Raw genomic sequence first — 23677 nt, forward strand, 5'->3', positions numbered from 1 at the left:
TTCAACAATTGGGTGACTACTCACTAATGAGTATTTGTTATGAATACTTTTTTTCTTTGGACATTTTTTCACATGAATTCCTAAAACTATTCCTTATACAATTACTTGGATCCCTTTTTTGGATCTACTTACATATACCTAGGTTCATGTTTTACAGGATATGTTGAAGTCAATTATCTACGCACATAAATAATCATGGACCCTATGCTACAAGAGAAAACTATTGAGGAACTTTCTCCACCACAGACAGACCCACTAGCCTTTATGAATTATGACTAAGATTTTCACATTCAGTAGGTAACTTTACTAAACAACTTTAACATGAGATGTCAAATAAAATTGTACTATCAATGTCACAGAATTATATTAATAATCAATGTCACTACTTCAGTTTCAAAGTAGACACCTCAAAGAACAAAAAATCTCATTCATCATCAGCTCCATAATCTTTCCCTCAAACTTGACAAGGTAAGTGCTTCTTATTCTGTTGCAACCTTGTCTAAATGACTAGAATTAGTTGTAGCAGTAAAATTATCACAATCTTGTTGTCGATTATTTCCTTCTTCTATGGTGCTACTGCTCTTACCTCTGATGGTTTGACTTTGATGTCACTCTTGACACGTTGGACCTTTGTTCCTCCGCTAATCAACTCTAGTTGGAAGGCTTCTGATTCCGATCCATGCTCATGGGTTGGTGTTCAATGTGACCATACTTATAATGTCATTTCCCTTAGCCTCACTGGTCATGGGATTATTGGTCAACTTGGACCAGAAATTGGTAACCTTTATCACTTGCAGAACCTTTTGTTGTTCGGTAATGGTTTCTCAGGAAACGTGCCTTCAGAGTTAAGCAACTGTAGCTTGCTTCAGAATTTAGATCTTTCTGAGAACAGATTCAGTGGAAGTATATCATATAGTTTGATAAAGTTGCAAAATTTAAAGTTTTTAAGATTGTCTTCCAATCTTCTGACTGGTAAAATTCCAGATTCTTTATTTGAAATTCAATCCCTTGAAGAAGTGAGCCTGCACAATAACCTTCTTAGCGGCAATATCCCAACCAATATTGGAAACATGACTAATCTATTAAGGTTGTATCTACATAGTAATATGTTTTCAGGGACCATTCCTTCATCTCTTGGCAATTGCAGTAAACTTGAAGACCTTGATTTGTCTTTCAACCGTTTGAGAGGTGAAATTCCGGTCAGTATTTGGAGAATTCAAAGTCTTGTGCACATCTTGGTTCACAACAACGATCTCTTTGGGGAACTACCTTTGGAAATCACAAACCTTAAGTGTCTAAAAAATGTCTCATTGTTTGAAAATCAGTTCTCAGGAGTCATACCTCAAAGCTTGGGAATCAACAGCAGCATAGTGAAGTTGGACTGTATGAATAACAAGTTCAGTGGTAATATCCCACCAAATCTTTGTTTTGGAAAGCATTTGTTAGAGCTCAACATGGGAATCAATCAACTACAAGGTGGCATACCTTCTGATCTAGGAAGATGTGCAACTCTAAGGAGGTTGTTTCTCAATCAAAATAATTTCACCGGGTTGCTTCCCGATTTTGCAAGTAATCTTAACCTGAAATACATGGACATAAGCAAAAACAATATTGGTGGACCAATTACATCAAGTTTGGGAAATTGCACAAATCTCGCATACATTAATTTGTCAAGAAACAAATTTGCAGGACTCATACCATTACAGCTTGGAAACCTTGTGAATCTTGTGATTTTGGATCTTGCTCACAATAATTTGGAAGGTCCTTTGCCACTTAGGCTTTCAAACTGTGCTAAAATGGATCGTTTTGATGTGGGATTCAATTTCTTAAATGGATCACTCCCATCAAGTTTGAGAAGTTGGGCACGCATAACTACATTGATTTTCAGAGAAAATTACTTCACTGGAGGTATCCCAGGGTTTTTGACAGAATTTAGCAACCTTCGTGAGTTACAACTAGGTGGAAATTTGCTTGGAGGCGAAATTCCTCGATGGTTGGGGACATTGCATAATCTGTTCTATGGATTGAATCTGAGTTCTAATGGATTAACAGGCAGCATTCCTTCAGAAATTGGGAAGCTAGGACTGCTGCAAAGTCTGGATATATCCTTGAACAATTTAACAGGAAGCATATATGCTCTTGAAAGTCTTGTTTCGTTAACTGATATCAATGTTTCTTACAATCTCTTCAATGGTTCTGTACCAACAGGTCTAATGAAGTTACTGAATTCCTCACCATCATCATTCATGGGTAGTCCTCTCCTATGTGTTAGTTGTTTGAGTTGCATTGAAACTAGTTATGTAAATCCATGTGTCTACAAGTCAACTGATCACAAAGGTATCGGTAATGTTCAAATTGTGTTGATAGAACTTGGATCCTCAATATTTATTTCTGCTCTGATGCTAATAATGATTCGAATGTATCTCCTTAAAAGATATAAGCAGGAATTCAAGATGTCTTGTTCCCCACTGGTCATGGTGTTGAAGGCTCTGGCTAAACTATATGATTGCTATAATTTTGGCAAAGGAATTGTGTGTAAAACCCAAATGACATCTGATCTTAAGCAGCAGTCGTATAGTGAAAGACAACCTGCTCCGGCGTCTGATCTTAATCTAAAGCCTGATATTGAAAGAGGAGCTGCTCCGGCATCCGATTTTAACAAATGGTCTTATTATATTGAAAAAGGGGTTGGAAGGATTGGAGTCACATATGCTCGCGAGTTCAATATCTCATGCAAAGAGAAGCCACTTACTCTTAAAGATGCAGTGTTGCAGGCTACTGAGAACCTAAATCAATGTTATATCATTGGCAAGGGAGGACATGGTACTGTGTACAAAGCCATAATTGGTCAGCATGTTTTTGCTGTAAAGAAGGTCGAATTTGGGTGGAACAAGAAAAAGCGGCTAAGTATCATACGCAACGAAATTGAAGTCCTTGGGATGTTTAAGCATCGAAATTTGATCAAACACGCAGACTACTGGATTGGAGAGGAATATGGTTTAGTCTTATATGAATTCATGGAAAATGGAAGCCTTCATGATATTTTGCATGAAAAGAAACCCCCACCACGATTAACGTGGAATGTTCGGTGTAAAATAGCAGTCGGAATTGCTCAAGGACTAGCATATCTGCATTATGATTGTGTTCCAAGAATAGTGCACCGAGACATCAAACCAAAGAACATTCTCGTTGACGACAATATGGAGCCTATTATAGCTGATTTTGGCACTGCCCTATGCAAGCAGATATCTGAGGATTCTAATAGTCATTCTACAACTAGGAAAATGCTTTCATCGCATGTTGTTGGTACTCCTGGATATATTGCACCGGGTAATTAGCTCTTTCAGAGCCAATAGTAAATACTAGTTTGATTTCTAGGATGTGATGATGACTTTATTTTGCAACAAAGCTTGAAAGTGGAGTTGTGCAAAATAGTATTCTCTAACATGTTTGCATTTTTGACAGAGAATGCATATGTTAATGTTCCAGGAAGAAAGTCTGATGTATATAGCTACGGAGTTGTTTTGCTTGAGCTAATAACCAGAAAGAAATTGTTAGTTCCCTCTTTAAACGATGAAGCAGAGGAGACCCCCTTAGTGATCTGGGCTAGATCTGTATGGCTGAAAACAGGCAAAACTGAGAAGATTGTTGATCATTACCTTGCAAGTGAATTTCCCAATTCATCAGCACTAGCCAAGCAAGTCTCTGCAGTCCTTTCATTGGCATTACGATGCATAGAGAAGGATCCACGAGATAGGCCGACCATGAAAGGTGTTATTCGTTTTTTTAATAACAACTTGTTTAAGCTGAGGTGTGATGAGGTTCAATATGGCGATGGACTTACAATTAAACTGATGGGAAACGGTAAGATTGAGTCTGTAAAATTGGTCAGGGTAGCTGCTCTAATTCTTCCAAAAATAACTTATGCTTGGCGTCATTTGACCTTCATTCCCTCTATCAATGGTCCAATACTTACCAAACCTTTCAACTGGTTTTTCCTATCGCGTTGGGGTCAATATAGACACCTGCAGAAATCCCTGGACCCACAGACCAAATCATACTACTATATAAACACCAATCAAAATGAGGACACTGTGCAACTTAGTGAATAGTGGTGTAAAAAACTTGCAGCATTTCAGAAATTGATGTGTACAATAACATAGGAACTTAATCTATCTATTTGTAATCTATAATCTCTAAGGGGCAGCCTATTAGAGTGCCATGTCAATATCCATAGTTAACCATTATTCAATATCAAATTTTGCTAACTATTCTAATATTTAGTGCTGATATGTCAGTTTTGGATTCAACAAATTTGTTTTTGTACATTTCTTCCTCCCAGAATTAACTTTGTTTCATTTAGGCCAAACTTGCACGGTGTTTCTGGAGGATTGCTTTCAAGCTTTTTATTTTTTTGATTATTATTTTGTAAGATCAAGCTTTTGATTAATATACACAACTTTGGCACATGTAATGACTTAGTTATTTTGTGCTGCCATTCTGAACTGTGACTCTTGCATGCTATAATGTTTTATTGAACTAGATGGAATATTACTATTGTTTCCATAATTTGAAAAAGTATTCTTGTTATTCTGTTTTGGTTGTTTAACTTACTATGGTGCATCTTGTTGGTAAAATAAAAAATAAAAAAATCTGTGAAGTGCATCTTTGAGTAAATTTACATGGTGGAGACAAATATTTGTAGATTAAATATGATATAAATGTTTGTTTGGAACATATAATTGTTATCTTATGAATCTTGCTAACTTATGCTCTTAGAGCATATGTTAAAAAACTCAAAAGTAGAAATATTCTCTTAATTTTGTACACTCAATTCACTAAAAATTAAATTCAATGCACATATTCCAACAAAATAATTTTTTATTTGAGTCTTTAATAAAATATTCTTTATTTAATTCATTTACTTGTGGCACAAGTCATCCTTATTGAATGGTATACCATAAACATGTTTTTTTTTTACTTGTGGCACAAGTCATCCTTATTGAATGGTATACTATAAACATGTTTTTTTTTGAGGTAACTATAAACATGCTTTTATGGTTGTGAATGTAAGTTTATGCGATAGATAAAAAGAGTGATATGTTTATCAACATTGTCCCTTTTTACATTGTTTGTTTATTACCTTTCCACAAATTTATGTTGATATATTTATCAATTTTATTTTGATCAGGCTTACAAGTAACACAACATTTTGATTCAAGCAAAACATTTAACCACGATGGTTTTTCAAGTTGTTACGAATCTCTTCTTGAAATCGAGCACGAGGTGATTTGATTCAAGCAAACATTTAACCACGATGGTACAAGTCATAATTGTATTAAATGTGATTTATGGGATAATTGATATAGTTGGGTTATTTTTAGTAAATGACTTTAAATTAACTGAAAAATACATCTAAATGCAAATTTGTGGTATGGAATCAAACCTTGAATATAATGGTTAAACCTCTTTGTCAAAAATAAAATATTGCAAGATGACTTGTATATTTAGAGATCAAGAGACATAAAGCTTATATCAAGAGGAGAGGTCTCCCCCCCTCAAAAACAAACAAAGGAGAGACATAAAATTGAGAAGACTTCATAAGAGAGAGTAATAAATGATCAAAGGTATGAGCCGGTCTTACTTCAACACAAATATAAATGAAAAATATTTTTGTACACTTATATAAATGTAAAAAAATAAATGAGAAAGAATTTCGTCACATCATTCAATTACTATCTCTTTTAATTTTTTCAATGTATGTGTATAAAATATGTCGAAATGAAAAGCATCAATTATTTGGATAAAAAGAAAGCACCCATAATCATTGACATGATAAGCTTAGCAAACCTTTGTTTTTTGTGTGTGAATAATGAAAAGGAGAAACACAGGGCCCTACGCTTAAAGAGAAAAGTACAACGAATAACATCCTCCACCAGACTACATGATATAGCACGTATGACAAAGATTTTTTATTCAATGAACAACTTTAACATGATATGTCAATTAAAAACTGTAAAAACAATATCACAAAGTTATACAAACAAGATGAAAATTGAATGAACTAGATAAAATAGGAGGAACACTAAGACACTGCTTGTTCAAAGTAGAACAATATCATTCATCAGCTCCCAAAGCTGTCCCAGAAAACGTGACAAAGGTAAGTATTTGTTCTGTTTCAAGTTGCAACCTACAAACCTTGTCCAAATGACTAGAACTAGTTGTAGCAGTAAATTCATTACACTCTTGTTGATTATTTCCTTCTTGCATAGTGGTTTGACTCTTACCTCTGATGGGTTGATACTGTTGTCACTCATGACACACTGGACTTTTATTCCTCCTTTTATCAAATCTACCTGGAATGCCTCTGATTCAACTCCATGCTCATGGGTTGGTGTTCAATGTGACTATAATCATCATAATGTCATTTCTCTTAACCTCACTAGTCGTGGGATTTTTGGTCAACTTGGGACAGAAATTTTGAACCTTCATCACTTGCAGACCCTTGTATTGTTTGGAAATGGTTTCTCAGGAAAAGTGCCTTCAGAGTTAAGCAACTGTAGTTTGCTTGAGTATTTAGACCTTTCTGAGAATAGATTCAGTGGAAAGATACCATCTAGTTTGAATAAGTTACAACTTTTACGGTTTATGAGTCTCTCATCCAATCTGCTTATCGGTGAAATTCCAGATTCCTTGTTTAAAATTCCATCCTTGGAAGAAGTAAACCTGCACAGTAACCTTCTTAGTGGTCCTATCCCGACCAATATTGGAAACTTGACTCATCTATTGAGGTTGTATCTATATGGTAATCAGTTGTCAGGGACTATTCCTTCATCTCTTGGTAATTGCAGTAAATTAGAGGACCTTGAATTGTCTTTCAACCGACTGAGAGGCAAAATTCCGGTCAGTGTTTGGAGAATTTCAAGTCTTGTGAACATCTTGGTTCACAACAACAGCCTCTCTGGGGAACTGCCTTTCGAGATGACAAAGCTCAAGTATCTAAAAAATATCTCATTGTTTGATAATCAGTTCTCAGGAGTCATACCTCAAAGCTTAGGAATCAACAGCAGAATAGTGAAGTTGGACGGTATGAATAACAAGTTCAGCGGTAATATCCCACCCAATCTTTGCTTTGGAAAGCATTTGTCAGTGCTCAATATGGGAATCAATCAACTTCAAGGTGGCATACCTTCTGATCTAGGAAGATGTGAAACTCTGATGAGGTTGATTATCAATGAAAATAATTTCACCGGGTCTCTTCCTGATTTTGAGAGTAATTTGAACCTGAACTACATGGACTTGAGCAAGAACAATATCAGTGGACCAGTTCCATCAAGTTTGGGAAATTGCAAAAATCTCACATACAGTAATTTGTCGAGGAACAATTTTGCAGGGCTCATATCGACAGAGTTAGGTAAGCTTGTGAGTCTTGTGATTTTGGATCTTTCTCACAACAACTTGGAAGGTCCTTTACCACTCCAACTGTCAAATTGTTCTAAAATGGATCAGTTTGATGTGGGATTCAATTTCCTAAATGGAACACTCCCATCAAGTTTGAGAAGTTGGAGAAATATAACCACATTGATTTTAAGAGAAAATTACTTCACTGGAGGTATCCCAGAGTTTTTGGCAGAATTTACCAACCTCCGCGAGTTACATCTTGGTGGAAATTTGTTTGGAGGCAAAATTCCTCGATCGATGGGAACATTGCATAATTTGTTCTATGGACTGAATCTGAGTGGTAATGGATTGACAGGTGGCATTCCTTCGGAAATTGGTTTACTCGGACTGCTGCAAAGTCTAGATATATCCTTAAACAATTTAACAGGAAGCATAGATGCTCTTGGAGGTCTTGTTTCATTAATTGAGGTCAATATTTCTTTCAATCTCTTCAATGGATCTGTACCAACAGGTCTAATGAGGTTATTGAATTCCTCACCATCATCATTCATGGGTAATCCTTTCCTATGTGTAAGTTGTTTGAATTGCATTATAACTAGTAATGTAAATCCATGTGTCTACAAATCAACTGATCATAAAGGTATCAGTTATGTTCAAATTGTAATGATAGTACTTGGATCCTCAATATTGATTTCTGCTGTGATGGTGATAATATTTCGAATGTATCTCCATAGAAATGAATTGAAAGGGGCCTCTTATCTTGAGCAACAGTCTTTTAATAAAATAGGAGACGAACCTAGTGATTCCAATGTAGGGACCCCATTAGAAAATGAGTTGTTTGACTATCATGAGCTAGTTTTGGAGGCTACAGAGAACCTAAATGATCAGTATATTATTGGAAGAGGAGCACATGGTATTGTGTACAAAGCCATAATTAATGAGCAGGCTTGTGCTGTAAAGAAGTTTGAATTTGGATTGAACAGGCAAAAGTGGCGAAGTATCATGGACAACGAAATTGAAGTCCTTAGGGGCCTTAGGCATCAAAATTTGATCAAATGTTGGAGCCACTGGATTGGAAATGACTATGGTTTAATCATATATAAATTCATTGAAAATGGAAGCCTTTATGAAATTTTGCATGAAATGAAACCCCCACCACCCTTAAGGTGGAGTGTTCGGTTTAATATAGCTGTTGGAATTGCTCAAGGACTAGCTTATCTGCATTATGATTGTGATCCACCAATACTGCACCGAGACATCAAACCAAAGAACATACTTGTTGATGACAATTTGGTGCCTGTTATAGCTGATTTTAGCACTGCCCTATGCAAGAAGTTGTTAGAGAATTCACATAGTTATTCTGAAACCAGAAAATTGCTTTCATTGCGCGTTGTTGGTACCCCTGGCTATATTGCACCAGGTAATTTACCATTCACTCACAATTAATGTTGATTCTGACACCCCTTTAATAGCCAGTAATACTTTGATATCTAGGATGTGATGACGAGTTTATTTTCAAACACAACTTGGAGGTAGAGTTGTGCAAGATAGTATTCTCTAACATGTTTGCATTGTTTTCTGTGACAGAAAATGCATATAAAGTAGTGCCGGGAAGAAAGTCTGACGTATATAGTTACGGAGTTGTTTTGCTTGAGCTAATAACCAGAAAGAAAATATTACTTCCCTCTTTGAATAATGATGCGGAGGAGATCCACATAGTGACCTGGGCTAGATCTTTATTTATGGAAACAAGTAAAATTGAGAAGATTGTTGATCCATTTCTTTCAAGTGCATTTCCCAATTCAGCAGTGCTAGCCAAGCAAGTCAATGCAGTGCTTTCATTGGCATTACAATGCACAGAGAAGGATCCACGAAGGAGGCCGACCATGAAAGATGTTATTGACTTTTATAATAACTACCTGTTTAAGCTAAGGTGTGATGAAGTTCAATATGGTATAGGACTTTCAATTAAACTGATGGGAAATGGTAAATTGCTGGCTCAAAAGGTTGTTGGCGTATTGAATCTAGTTCTTCCAAAAATAACCTATGCTTGGCCAATTTTGATCTTCCGTCCCTCTATCACCGGTCCAATACTTACCAAACCTTTCAATTGGTTTTTCCTATCACGTTGGGGTCAATATAGACACCTGCAGAAATCCTTGTATTCACAGCGCAAGTCACACTACTTTATCAACACCAATCAAACAGAGGCCACTGTTGAACGTAGTGAATAGTGGTGGAAAAATATTCTGAAAGTTGACAAAAGGGAAGTGGGAGCTTAAAAGAAATAGATGTGGATGGATAGTGGTCTGCACTCTGAAAGTGCCAACCAGGGATTGTTGGCAAATTGTACCAGGATTTATCTGAAAAATATGAATAAGTTACGAGCCTAGTGTATCTATTTATAATCTTTAATTTCTGATACGCAGCCTATTAGATTTAGAGTGCCATGCTAGCATCCATAGTTAACTATTTCTTGATTATCAACTTTTCCAACTAATCCACTCTTTAGTACTGATATGTTAGTTTTAGATTCCACAGATTTGTTTCTGTACATATGCACACTTCTTCCTCCAAGAATTACATCTGTTTCATTTTGGCCAAACTTGATATGCGGCCTATCTGGAGGATTTCTTTAAGCTTTTGATCCATACACACAACTTTGGCACATGTGAGTGAGTTTTTAGTCATTTTGCGCTTCCATTCTATACTGAAATACAGCTTTGAAATTTTTAACTAAATGACACTGATAAAAGTTGTTATAGATTTGATAGTGCAGTTCAAAATTGAACTTGGTTTGCATGCTCTTAATTCTGAACTGGAAAAACTATTGTGGATGAAATCCTTTCTATGTTATGTAGGTTTTTTCAAGAAAGAATTAGCTGCTTTAAAAACACAAATAAAAGTTCATGTGTTTGTTTTCTCCTGAATTTTGGAGCTTAAAAACTTCATCAAACAGTATAGGAAAAACAAATTATATTTCTGTAGCTATGCATGAATAACATTTAATTTGGTTTCTTAATTTCACATTCTTCTGTGTAAGCAATATAATTACCAAATCTATCATACCTTTATGTTGTTTTTTGGACCAAAATTGAAAAATTAATAGAAAAGAATGGTGTGAATACAGATTATTTAACAATCTGTTTGGAATTCTTATTTGAAACTATGAATGAATCAGCTTATGTTGGTATTATGGTGAGTATGAGAGTATGTTAGAATCACGGCGATCCACCGTGATTTTCCAAACATACATAGCAATCTACTTTGAAACTCCAAATCCCTTTCTGTTTATGAAACTAAAGTTAGGTTTTACTTTTTTTTACATGTACCTAAAACTTAAAATCGCTCAAGTCCTAAGAAATATTCTACAAAGTTAAACCCCTTTTTTTTTTTTTTAAATCAACTTATCATTCACGCACAAGCCCAATATCGAAAAGTATTTGACCAAATGGTTAAGGGATTCAAGCATCTATCATTTAGAATCCATCTTTGCTCCATTTAAGAACGCTTCATTTATCCCTTTTCACTTTATTGACGTGTGACATGTGGCAAGTATACAATCAACATGTGGCAACACATCAATAAAATGAAAAGGAATAAATGAAGCATTCTTAAATGGAGCAAAGATGGACTCCTCAAAACAAAAACAAAACTACCATTTATTGCACACCATGATTCTTGTTTTATAAGAACACAAAATAGATTATAAGAAAATAAAATAAAATAAAATAAAATAAGGATTAAACATATTTAACCTAAAAAGAAAACAACAAAAATAAAAACCCTTTTCATGTGTAAATTATATTTTCAAATATTAGTTAATATTAACAATATGAAAAAGTTTTAAACTAAAAGTCACATTTGAGATGAATGAATTAAATTTTAGTATACCATGACCATAGCCCATCACTAATATAGAGAAATACTAACCGATGTCTCCGAAACACTGATTTAGGAAACAAATATAGTAATATTGCATTGAAAGTTGTGCAATCAACTCTTCAAAAAGTATTACTTCTATTTTGATTTCTTTAACTAATATCCGGACACCGGTTAACAAGACCCTAAAAATTATTACGTGGGGACTCATATAATGTCAGTCTACTGTCCAACAACCTACACGTTGGCAACTTGGCATATTAATTAATTTACTTTTTCTCCCATAGTTGATTGCTTGGTTGACTCAGAACAAAATATTGTCATTCATAAACCCTATAACTTTGTGGTCTCTTTCCTTGTAATTTCCTTTATCAGAAGTTTCACAGAAATTCTAAGAGTTTACCATCCAATTTCCTTGTCATTCCTTCAAGATAGCTTAGTTTCAAAGTAAGCACCTCAAAGAACAAAACAATCTCAATCATCAGCTCTAAAATATTTGTGACCTGACAAGGTAAGTTCTTCTTATTATGCTGCAACCTTGTCTAAATGACTAGAATTTGTTGTAGTAGTAGAATTATCAAACTCTTGTTGATTGTTTCCTTCTTGCATGGTGGTTTTGCACTTACCACTGATGGGTTGACTCTGTTGTCACTCTTGACTCACTGGACCTTTGTTCCTCCTCTCATCAACTCTAGTTGGAAAGCTTCTGATTCAATTCCATGCTCATGGGTTGGTGTTCAATGTGACCATACCAACAATGTCATTTCCATTAATCTCACTAACCATGGGATTCTTGGTCAACTTGGACCAGAAATTGGAAACTTTTATCACTTGCAGAACCTTGTATTGTTGGGTAATGGTTTCACAGGAAATGTCCCTTCAGAGTTAAGCAATTGTAGTTTGCTTGAGTATTTAGACCTTTCTAAGAATAGATTCAGTGGAAAGATACCATATAGTTTGAAAAAGTTGCAAAATTTAAAGGTTATAGGACTGTCTTCCAATCTGCTGACTGGTGAAATTCCAGATTCATTGTTTGAAATTCATTCCCTCGAAGAAGTGAGCCTACACAGTAACCTTCTCAGTGGCCCTATCCCAACAAATATTGGAAACTTGACTCATCTATTGAGGTTGTATCTACATCGTAATATGTTTTCAGGGACTATTCCTTCAGCTATTGGTAATTGTAGTAAACTAGAGGACCTTAACTTATCTTTCAACCGTTTGAGAGGTGAAATTCCGGTCTTTGTTTGGAGAATACAAAGTCTTTTGCACATCTTGGTTCACAACAACAGCCTCTCTGGAGAACTACCTTTTGAGATGACAGAGCTCAAGTATCTAAGAAATATCTCATTGTTTGATAATCAGTTCTCAGGAGTCATACCTCAAAGCTTGGGAATCAACAGCAGTATAGTGAAGTTGGACTGTATGAATAACAAGTTCAATGGCAATATCCCACCCAATCTTTGCTTTGGAAAGCATTTGTTAGAGCTCAATATGGGAATCAATCAACTACAAGGTGGCATACCTTCTGATCTTGGAAGATGCGCAACTCTAAGGAGGTTGTTTCTCAATCAAAATAATTTCACCGGGTCGCTTCCTGATTTTGCAAGTAATCTTAACCTGAAATACATGGACATAAGCAAGAACAATATCAGCGGGCCAATTCCATCGAGTTTGGGAAATTGCACAAATCTGACATACATTAATCTGTCAAGGAACAAATTTGCACGACTTATACCATCAGAGTTGGGAAACCTATTGAATCTTGTGATTTTGGAACTTTCTCACAACAACTTGGAAGGTCCTCTGCCACATCAGCTGTCAAACTGTAGTCACATGGATCGTTTTGATATAGGATTCAATTTCCTAAATGGATCACTCCCATCAAATTTGAGAAGTTGGACAAACATAACCACATTGATTTTAAGAGAAAATTACTTCACAGGAGGTATCCCAGAGTTTTTAGCTAAATTTAGAAACCTTCGTGAGTTACAACTTGGTGGAAATTTGCTTGGAGGAAAAATTCCTCGATCGATTGTAACATTGCGTAATTTGTTCTATGGGTTGAATTTGAGTGCTAATGGATTGATAGGTGGCATTCCTGTAGAAATTCAGAAACTAAAAATGCTGCAAAGTCTGGATATATCCTTGAACAATTTGACGGGAAGCATAGACGCACTTGGAAGTCTTGTTTCATTAATTGAGGTCAATATTTCTCACAATCTCTTCAATGGTTCTGTACCAACAGGTCTAATGAAGTTATTGAATTCCTCACCATCATCATTCATGGGTAATCCTCTCATATGTGTCAGTTGTTTAAGTTGCATTAAAACTAGTTATGTAAATCCATGTGTCTCCAAATCAACCGATCACAAAGGTATCAGTAATGTTCAAATTGTGATGATTGAAATTGGATCCTCTATATTGATTTCTGTTGTGCTGGTAATAATAATTCAAAGGCGTTTCCTTAGAAAGGAATCAGATACGGAAGATCTAAAGCAATGGTATATTGGTAGGGGAGCTGGATTGATTGGAACCAGATATGCTTACGAATTCAACGTATCAGGTGAAGATAAACCACCTGACCTTCAGAAACTAGTGTTGCAGGCTACAGAGAACCTAAGTGATCAATATATTATTGGAAGAGGAGCACATGGTATTGTGTACAAAGCTTTGCTTGGTCAACAGGTTTATGCTGTAAAGAAGTTTGAATTCACAAGCAACAGGGTAAAGCGGCTACGTATGATGTGCAATGAAATTGAAGTGCTTGGAATGTATAAGCATCGAAACGTGATCAAATACGCTGACTACTGGATTGGAAAGGACTATGGTTTAGTCTTGTATGAATTCATGAAAAATGGAAGCCTTCATGATATTTTGCATGAGAAGAAACCTCCACCACTCTTTACGTGGAGTGACCGGCTTAAGATTGTTGTTGGAATTGCTGAAGGACTAGCATATCTGCATAATGATTGTGACACACCGATAGTGCACCGAGACATTAAACCAAAAAATATTCTTATTGATGACAATCTAGAGCCAATTATAGCTGATTTTGGTACCGTCTTATACAGGAAGTTGTCTGAAGATTCTTATGGTCATTCAGAAACCAGGAAAATGCGTTCATCGATCGTTGTTGGTACCCCTGGCTATATTGCACCAGGTAAATAGTTCTCAATCCGCGCTTACTGTTTATTCACGCAACGATAACTTTACTCCCTCCGTCCCTCAATAGATGACCTACTTGACAATATACATTATTGACTTGACATACTTTGACCATATTTTTCTACTAATTCACAAAGAAAAATAATATCATGTAAGATGTTGTTGGATTCGTCTCGATGAATATTTTTAAAATATTAAATTTTCATAATTTTTTTTTGTAGAGAATTGAAGATATCAAATATAAAACATATGCATTGGTACGTGTGTCAGAGTCAACTAGGTCATCTATTGAGGGACGAAGAGAGTATTATTTTTCAACATATCTTGAAATGAGTTGTGCAAGATAGTATTTTCTAACATGTTTACATTGTTTCCCGTGACAGAGAATGCATATGCAATAGTGCAAAGCAGAAAGTCTGATGTATATAGCTATGGAGTTATTTTGCTTGAGATAATAACAAGAAAGAAGGTGGTAGTTCCCTGTTTGAATGATGATACAAATGTGACCTCTTTAGTGAGCTGGGCTAGATCTGTATGGCTGGAAACAGGCAAAATTGAGTACATTGCTGATTCATACCTTGCAAGAAGATTTCCCAATTCAGCTGCGCTGACCAGGCAAGTCACTACAATGTTTTTATTGGCATTGCAATGTACAGAGAAGGATTTACGAAAGAGACCAATCATGAAAGATGTTATTGGTTTGTTTAAAATGCACTTGTTTAAGCGGTGTGACGAGGAAGAATATGGTGATGCGGTTGCAGCTAATATGCTCCCTAACATTCCATTTGTCAGCATTGACCACAATCTACATGGAGAAAGCAGTAGGGCAGCTGCCCAAAGACAAAGAGAAGTTATATTTAATATGGAGACGGATCCTATGGATTATTATAGTGACTTTGGCTTTTGGCAGGACACTGAACATGAACCTATGGATTATTATAGTGACTCTAGCTTTTGGCATGACATTGATCAATTTCTATCTGGATTCGGTGTTGAAGATGATTGGAATCTCAAACCAACAATTTGTATTGATGGGCTTTTAGTTAAACTGATGGGAAATGGTAAGATAATAGCTGAAAAGCTTGTGAAGGTAGCTGCTCTGAATGTTCCAAAAGTAACCTATGTTTGGCCTTGTTTGATTTTCCTTCCCTCTGGCGTTGGTCCAGTAGTTACCAAACCTTTCAATTGGTTTTTTCTCTCACGTTGGGGCCAATATATGCACCTTCAACAATCCTTGTATTATCAACCCAAATCATACTTCTTAAATGCCAATAAAATCAATGCCCTTCAGGACCTAGTTTTGGAGGCTACAGAGAACCTAAATGATCACTATATTATTGGCAGGGGAGCACATTGTAGTGTGTACAAAGTTATACTTGGTCAACAAGCTTTTGCTTTAAAGAAGTTTGAATTTGGAAGGAACAATAAAATGCAACTAAGTGTCATGTTCAATGAAATTGAAGTCCTTGCAATGTTTAAGCATCAAAATTTGATGAAATACGCACACTACTGGATTGGAGGGGATTATGGTTTAGTCTTATATAAATTCATGGAAAATGGAAGCCTTCATGATATTTTGCATGAGAAGAAACCCCCACCACCCTTTATATGGAGTGACCGGCTTAAGATTGCTGTTGGAATTGCTCAAGGATTAGCGCATCTGCATTATTATTGTATCCCACCCATAGTGCACCTAGACATCAAACCAAATAACATACTTCTTGATGATAATATGGAGCCTATTATAGCTGATTTTAGTACTGCCCTGCTATGTGACATGTCTGAGGATTCTTGTAGTCATTTTGAAACCAGGCAAATGTTTTCATCGCATGTTTTTGGTACCGGAGATTATACTACACCAGGTAATCAATTTTCAAAATAACTTACTATTGCTTTGCTAGGATGCTATGATATCTTTTATTTTTTCGACAAAGATTGAAAGTGGAGTTGTGCACTATAGTATTCTCTAACATGTTTGCATTGTCACCTGTGACAGAAAATGCAAATGCAGCAATGCACAACAGAAAGTCTGATGTATACAGCTACGGAGTTGTTTTGCTCGAGCTAATAACCAGAAAGAAAGTGTTTGCTCCCTATTTTGATGATGAAACAAAGGAGACCAGTTTAGTGTGCTGGGCAAGATCTATATGGCTGGAAACAGGCAAAATCGAGAAGATTGTCGATTCATACCTTGCCAGTTCATTTCCCAATTCAGTGGAACTAACCAAGCAAGTCACGTCAATGTTTTTATTGGCATTGCAATGCACAGCGACAGATCTGCGAAAGAGACCGACCATGAAAGATGTTATTGACTTGTATAAAAGCGACATGTGTAAGTGGAGGTGTGGTGAGGTGGAAGATGGTGATGCATTTGTAGCCAATACAACACTACAACCATGTAGTACTTGTAATATTTTCTCTGATGTTCCAGTTGTTAGTATTGACGACCATCTCCATGGAAAAGTTACATTTAATGTGGATGCCGAACCTCGAGATAATAGTGACTTTGGATTTTGGCAAGATGCGGATAAATTTCCACTGGGAGTCTATGATTGGGATGATTGGAAACTCATGTCTAGACCTGCAGTTGGTATCCATGGACTTGTAATTCAACTAATGGGAAATTGTGAGACAGAGGTTAAAACAGTGGTGGTAGCTGCTCTAATTGTTCCAAAAATAACCTATTCCCAGCCTTGTTTGATTTACCTTCCCTCTATCACTGGGCCAACACTTACACAACTTTTCAATTGGTTTTTCCTCTCACAGTGGGGTCAATATATGTACCAAAAGAAATCCTTGTATTATCAACCTAAATCATACTTTATACATGCCAATCATATAGACTCCCTTCTTTTTTCTTTTTTTGAGGGAATATAGACTCCCTTCTTGTCGCTACTATGGAGCCTCTTATATCTCTCATCTTGTGTAAGTAATATACTGTTGAGCTCCATTCTTATTTTTCCTTTTTATTTCTTCTAATAATGTGTAGAACTAGTTATCTACTTAAGTCACAAGTGAGTAACTGTTCAATTATTCCATTATCACCATTTACACTATCTTATTTATTCATGAAGACCTCTCTGATATTCTGCATTGATTGACCAAAGGGATGCAAAATTGTGTTGTGTGTAGTTTGCAAGTAGGATGAAATCGATTTCACTTACACTAAGATAGTGACCTGTCAGAGTGGACTAATATTACTTTTTTTTTAAACAAATAAGTAAATATTAGTTGTTGATATATTAAGTTAGTAATCATTATTAGAGGATAGAATAATCCAGGCTGGCCTCACTAATGGTTAGACTCATACCTAAAAAATAAGTCCCTGTGAGCTTAGCTTGATTTGGTCGGGACATTGCGAAATACATGCAGGGATCGAGGTTCTATCCCAACCATGTAGTCCTTCTAATATTTTCCCTAACACGCCAGTTGTCGGCATTGACTACCATCTCCATTGACAAAACAGCATGGGCTGCATCTCCATTGATATAAATATATGTGTGTATATAGGATATAGGTATCATGTATTTGGGGAACAAAATATTGTTAATTCATGATTAGGAGGTTAACCAACATATATGAAAATAACCAAATCTTAGCAAACTACACAAATGGATACTAGATATAACAGAAAATATATGACTTAATTTTATCTATCTCTGACTTTCTCTTGTAGGATTATAAGTAGATATGAACAGAACTGAAGCTGTACCTTTATTCGCATTGCAGATTGATCTTTTTCCTGAGAAATTGTTTTGCACCTGCTCAAAAGCAAAAGTATCATTTACAATTTTGTAAATGATAGGGATGAATTGAATTTAAATATCCTCTGAAACTACACCATACTAAAGCTGAATTTATTAATCAGCAGCTCCTTTTATGCATTTTGTCAAAAAGCTACGAGAAATTCTGTTGCTATGAATTATTCAATGCAAAGACAACAATAACAGTTTGACTGAACACAACTTAAGAGTAATGATAATAAGGAAATTGGAATGTAATTAAACATTGTCTTACCCTCTGAATTCAATTTGATTCAACCGAAGCGAATGTGATGTCAACAATAATGTCATTGCAATTCAACAGATTAGAATAACTTTTTTTTACAAAGAAATATAAGAAAAATTACAATCCAATAAGTTTAATTTATTTTTTTAAATTACATTCATTTGTACAGATAGTTCTCTGTCTCACTTCAACAATAGTCAATGCAACTGGAAGCATCTAATCTTTGAGAAAGCACATGTACAACCTCTGAAAACTTGGTAATAAAGGTTTAATTTACTCTCACAAACAAAGTCATTAATTTTGAGCCCTCATTTGAGCTCTAAATAGACAAGATAAGTAGATTAAATCAGAGTGATATGTTAACGAATTATATTTAGCTTTTTTAAACTTCATGCTAGAGACCAAAAACAATCTTTTTATATTTTATAAAAGTCAAATAGATATTTAGGAATTTGATCTATAACATTATATTATTTTCCATACACACCGGCCATAGATTGGACTCTAGATTAAATGATTATGAGACTCAAACATTGACCACTTGTGTCATGTTGATACTTATTATTTCATAAAGACTTGACATATTTAACCCAAAAAGAAGAAGAAAAAAACATTTTAATGTGTAAATAATATATATAATTTATAATATGAAATAGTTTTCAAAGTGAAAGTCACATTAAAAATGAATGAAAAATAATAATAATAGTACACCATAACCTATCACTAACTTGATAAAATAATATTTTACTTTGTCTCTTTTTTTACTGGGGAAGGTTAAATTTTATGTAGTGAATAACAAGAATGCCAAAGGCCAACTAATTTGTGGTATAATTGGATGAACAATTTCAGAAAAATACAAAACAATTTTAAGCTGTTACTATTATCAACAAATGTGTGTCAGAGAATAAACTTGTATGTTTGCAGTATTGACTTCATCTTATTTCCCATGCATGGTTGACGAAGACATATAGTGTGACTTCTTTTATAGATAATTCTCCCTAACTTTGTAACCAAACTCAAAGAACAAAACAACCTCATTCATGAACTTAGTTTCTTTCTCTGTAACTTGACAAGGTAAGTGTTTCTTATTTCATTGCAATTTACAAACAACCTTGTCTCAGTCTCAATGAAAAGAACTAGCTATAGCAGTAGAATTATCACACACTTGTTGACTATTTCCTTTTTGCATGGTGCTACTGCTCTTAACTATGATGGTTTGACTCTGTTGTCACTCATGACAGACTGGACCATTGTTCCTCCTATCATCGACTCTAGCTGGAATCCTTCTGATTCCAATCCATGCTCATGGGTTGGTGTTCGATGTGACCATGCCAACAATTTAATTTCCCTTAACCTCCCTAGTCAAGGGATTTTTGGTCGGCTTGGACCAGAAATAGGAAATCTTTATCATTTACAGAACCTTTTGTTGTTTGGTAATGCTTTCTCCGGAAAAGTACCTTCAGAGTTAAGTAACTGTAGTTTGCTTCAGAATTTAGAGCTTTCTGAGAACAGATTCAGTGGAAAGATACCATATACTTTGAAAAATTTGCAGAAGTTACAGTTTATGGCATTGGCTTCCAATATGTTGACTGGTGAAATTCCAGATTCTTTGTTTCAAATTCAATCCCTTGAAGAAGTTAGCCTGCACAGTAACCTACTTAGTGGTCCTATCCCAACAAATATTGGAAACTTGACTCGTCTATTGAGGTTGTATCTATATGGTAATCAGTTGTCAGGGACTATTCCTACATCTCTTGGTAATTGCAGCAAATTAGAGGACCTTGAATTTTCTTTCAACCGTTTGAGAGGCGAAATTCCGGTCAGTGTTTGGAGAATTTCAAGTCTTGTGCACATATTGGTTCACAACAACAGCCTCTCCAGGGAACTACCTTTCGAGATGACAAAGCTCAAGTATCTAAAAAATATCTCATTGTTTGATAATCAGTTCTCAGGAGTCACACCTCAAAGCTTGGGAATAAACAGCAGCATAGTGAAGTTGGACTGTATGAATAACAAGTTCAGTGGTAATATCCCACCCAATATTTGCTTTGGAAAGCATTTGCTAGTGCTAAACATGGGAATCAATCAACTTCAAGGCAATATACCTTCTGATGTAGGAAGATGTGAAACTCTGATGAGGTTGTTTCTCAATGAAAATAATTTCACCGGGTCTCTTCCCGATTTTGAAAGTAATTTGAACCTGAAATACATGGACATGAGTAAGAACAAAATCAGTGGACGGATTCCATCAAGTTTGGGAAATTGCACAAATCTTACATACATTAATTTGTCAAGGAACAAATTTGCACGGCTCATACCATCACAGCTGGGAAACCTTGTAAACCTTGTGATTTTGGATCTTTCTAACAACTTGGAAGGTCCATTGCCTCTTCAGCTGTCAAATTGTACTAAAATGGATCATTTTGATGTGGGATTCAATTTCCTAAATGGATCAGTCCCATCAAGTTTGGGAAGTTGGAGAAACATAACCACATTGATTTTAAGAGAAAATTACTTCACTGGAGGTATCCCAGGGTTTTTGCCAAATTTTAACAACCTCCGCGAGTTACAACTTGGTGGAAATTTGTTTGGAGGCAAAATTCCTGCGATCGATTTTATTATTGCGCAATCTGTTCTATGGATTGAATCTTAGTGCTAATGGATTGAAAGGTGACATTCCTTCAGGAATTGACTGGATAGGACTGCAGCAATTGCAAAGTCTAGATATATCCTTGAACAATTTAACAGGAAGCATAGATGCCCTTGGTGGTCTTGTTTCATTAATTGAGGTCAATATTTCTTTCAATCTCTTCCATGGTTCTGTACCAAAAGGTCTAATGAATTTATTGAATTCCTCACCATCATCATTCATGGGTAATCCTCTCCTATGTTGTTCGAGTTGCATTAAATCTGTTTATGTAAATCTCTGTGTCGACAAATCAACTGGTCACATAGGGATCAGTGAACTTAAAATTGTGACGATAGTACTTGGATCCTCGATATGTATATCTGTACCACTGCTAATAATAATTCGAATGTATCTCAATAGAGATGAATTGAAAAGGACCTCTGATCTTAATAAAAGGATTTCTAATAAACGAGGAGGAGGAAGGAAGCTGCCTGACCTTCATAAGCAAGTGTTGGAGGCTACTGAGAACCTAAATGATCGGTATATTATTGGTGGAGGAGCACATGGTATTGTGTACAAAGCTATAATTTGTGAAACTGTTTGTGCTGTAAAGAAGGTTGAATTCAGACGGAACAAGCAAAAGCGGCTAAGTATCACGCGCAACGAAGTTGAAGTCCTAGGGATGTTTAAGCATCGAAATTTAATCAAATGTTTGGACTACTGGATTGGAAATGACTATGGTTTAATCTTATATGAATTCATGGAAAATGGAAGCCTTCATGATATCTTGCATGAAAAGAAACCTCCACCACCATTAACGTGGGATGTGCGGTGTAAAATAGCAGTCGGAATTGCTCAAGGACTATTGTATCTGCATTATGATTGTGTTCCACCAATAGTGCACCGAGACATCAAACCAAAGAACATACTTGTTAATGACAATATGGAACCTATTATATCTGATTTTGGCACTGCTCTATGCAAGAAGCTGTCTGAAGATTCTAATAGTCACTCTGAAACCAGGAAAATGCTTTCGTCGCGTGTTGTTGGTACCCCTGGATATATTGCTCCGGGTAATTATTTCGTCATCTACAATTATTGTTGATTTTCATACCCCGTTCTTAGACAATAGTAATTTGATTTGTAGGATGTGATAATGACAACACAGCTCAAAATGGAGTTTTGCAAGATAGTATTTTCTAACATGTTTGCATTGTTATCTGTGACAGAGAATGCATATGATGTAGTGCCGGGAAGGAAGTCTGATGTATATAGCTACGGAGTTGTTTTGCTCGAGATAATAACCAGAAAGAAATTATTAGTTCCTTCTATGAATGATGAGGCAGAGGAGACGCACATAGTTACTTGGGCTAGATCTGTAATGATGGAGACAGGAAAAATTGAGAACATTGTTGATCCATACCTTGTAAGTGCATTTCCTAATTCAATAACACTAGTCAAGCAAGTCAATGCAGTGCTTTCATTGGCATTACAATGCACAGAGAAGGATCCACGAAAGAGGACAACCATGAAAGTTGTTATAGGCTTTTATAATAAGAACCTGTTTAAGATGAGGTATGATGAGGTGCAATATGGTGATGGACTTGTAGTGGAACTGATGGGAAATGGTAAGATTCAGTATAAAAAAGTTTTTGGCATAGCGAATCTAGTTGTTCCAAAAATAACCTATGCTTGGTCTAGTTTGATCTTCCGTCCCTCTATCACTGGTCCAATACTTACCAAACCTTTCAACTGGTTTTTCCTATCACATTGGGGTCAATATAGGCACCTGCAGAAGTCCTTGTACTTACAGACCAAATCATACTCATCATACTCTATAAGTATAAATACCAACCAAACCGAGGCCTCTTTCCAAATTAGTGAATAGTTGCTGAAAAATTTCAAAGGTGGGCGGCAAGAGCGTAGAGAGCACATCATAAATTTATGTGGATAGATGGTGGACTGGATGTGACAACCAAGGGTTATTTGCAAATTGTAACGGGATTTATGTGTACACGTCAAAACTTGATACACAATTTTGGCACATGTGAGTGACTTTTAGACATTTTGTGCTTCTATTCTGAACTTGACTCAACCGTGTTATCATGTTTTATGAAGATGTAAGAAGATTGCTGTTATTGTTTCCATAGTCAAATACAACTCTGAAATTTTTAATTCAACCATACCACACTGATAAAAGTTGTTGTAGATTTGATTGTGCAGTTCAAAATTGAACTTGGTTTGCTTGCTCTTAATTCTGAACTGGAAAAACTATTGTGGATGAAATCCTTTCATTAGTTCATGTGATTGTTTTCTCCAGAAATTTGGAGCTCCAAAAACAATGGACTAGATTAATAAGACTAGAGTCAAACATCCAAAATTTTGAGATCAAATTTGACGGCAAGTTAGATGGTTAATGCAGTTTAAAAATGTGTCGCAGCTAAAAATCATTAACTACAATTACAAGGGTGTATTTGAACACCAATTGTGGTTGATGAATATCATGTATGTATTACCAACTCTCAATTTTAAAACACTCACCTTCTACTATGTTTCGATGTTTGAAGCAAATTTACTTCTAAAATTATT

General features: G+C 35.6%; 3 protein-coding genes and 1 pseudogene across 3 annotated transcripts; all 4 read left to right on the plus strand.

Annotated features, from left to right (window-relative positions):
* The first annotated feature begins 290 nt into the window (after window positions 1–290).
* Window positions 291–4314, plus strand: LOC11435193 (leucine-rich repeat receptor-like protein kinase PEPR1). The gene is made up of 2 exons (XM_003616998.4): window positions 291–3330; window positions 3466–4314. The coding sequence occupies exons 1-2, from the start codon at window positions 504–506 to the stop codon at window positions 4110–4112; spliced, it is 3474 nt and encodes a 1157-aa protein (XP_003617046.1). The 5' UTR covers window positions 291–503; the 3' UTR covers window positions 4113–4314.
* A 1733-nt stretch (window positions 4315–6047) lies between these two features.
* Window positions 6048–10089, plus strand: LOC11434711 (receptor-like protein kinase). Its single transcript, XM_003616999.4, has 2 exons — window positions 6048–8821; window positions 8989–10089. The coding sequence occupies exons 1-2, from the start codon at window positions 6208–6210 to the stop codon at window positions 9633–9635; spliced, it is 3261 nt and encodes a 1086-aa protein (XP_003617047.1). The 5' UTR covers window positions 6048–6207; the 3' UTR covers window positions 9636–10089.
* Window positions 10090–11592: 1503 nt separating this feature from the next.
* Window positions 11593–17507, plus strand: LOC11434252 (receptor-like protein kinase). The gene is made up of 3 exons (XM_013598847.3): window positions 11593–14446; window positions 14835–16313; window positions 16448–17507. Exons 1-3 carry the CDS (start codon window positions 11830–11832, stop codon window positions 17326–17328), a joined length of 4977 nt encoding a protein of 1658 aa, XP_013454301.1. The 5' UTR covers window positions 11593–11829; the 3' UTR covers window positions 17329–17507.
* A 1949-nt stretch (window positions 17508–19456) lies between these two features.
* On the plus strand, window positions 19457–23304 carry LOC11420903 (receptor-like protein kinase; annotated as a pseudogene).
* Window positions 23305–23677: the final 373 nt, after the last annotated feature.

The sequence above is a fragment of the Medicago truncatula genome, chromosome 5 (assembly GCF_003473485.1).
Source record: "Medicago truncatula cultivar Jemalong A17 chromosome 5, MtrunA17r5.0-ANR, whole genome shotgun sequence".
Lineage (NCBI taxonomy): Eukaryota > Viridiplantae > Streptophyta > Magnoliopsida > Fabales > Fabaceae > Medicago > Medicago truncatula.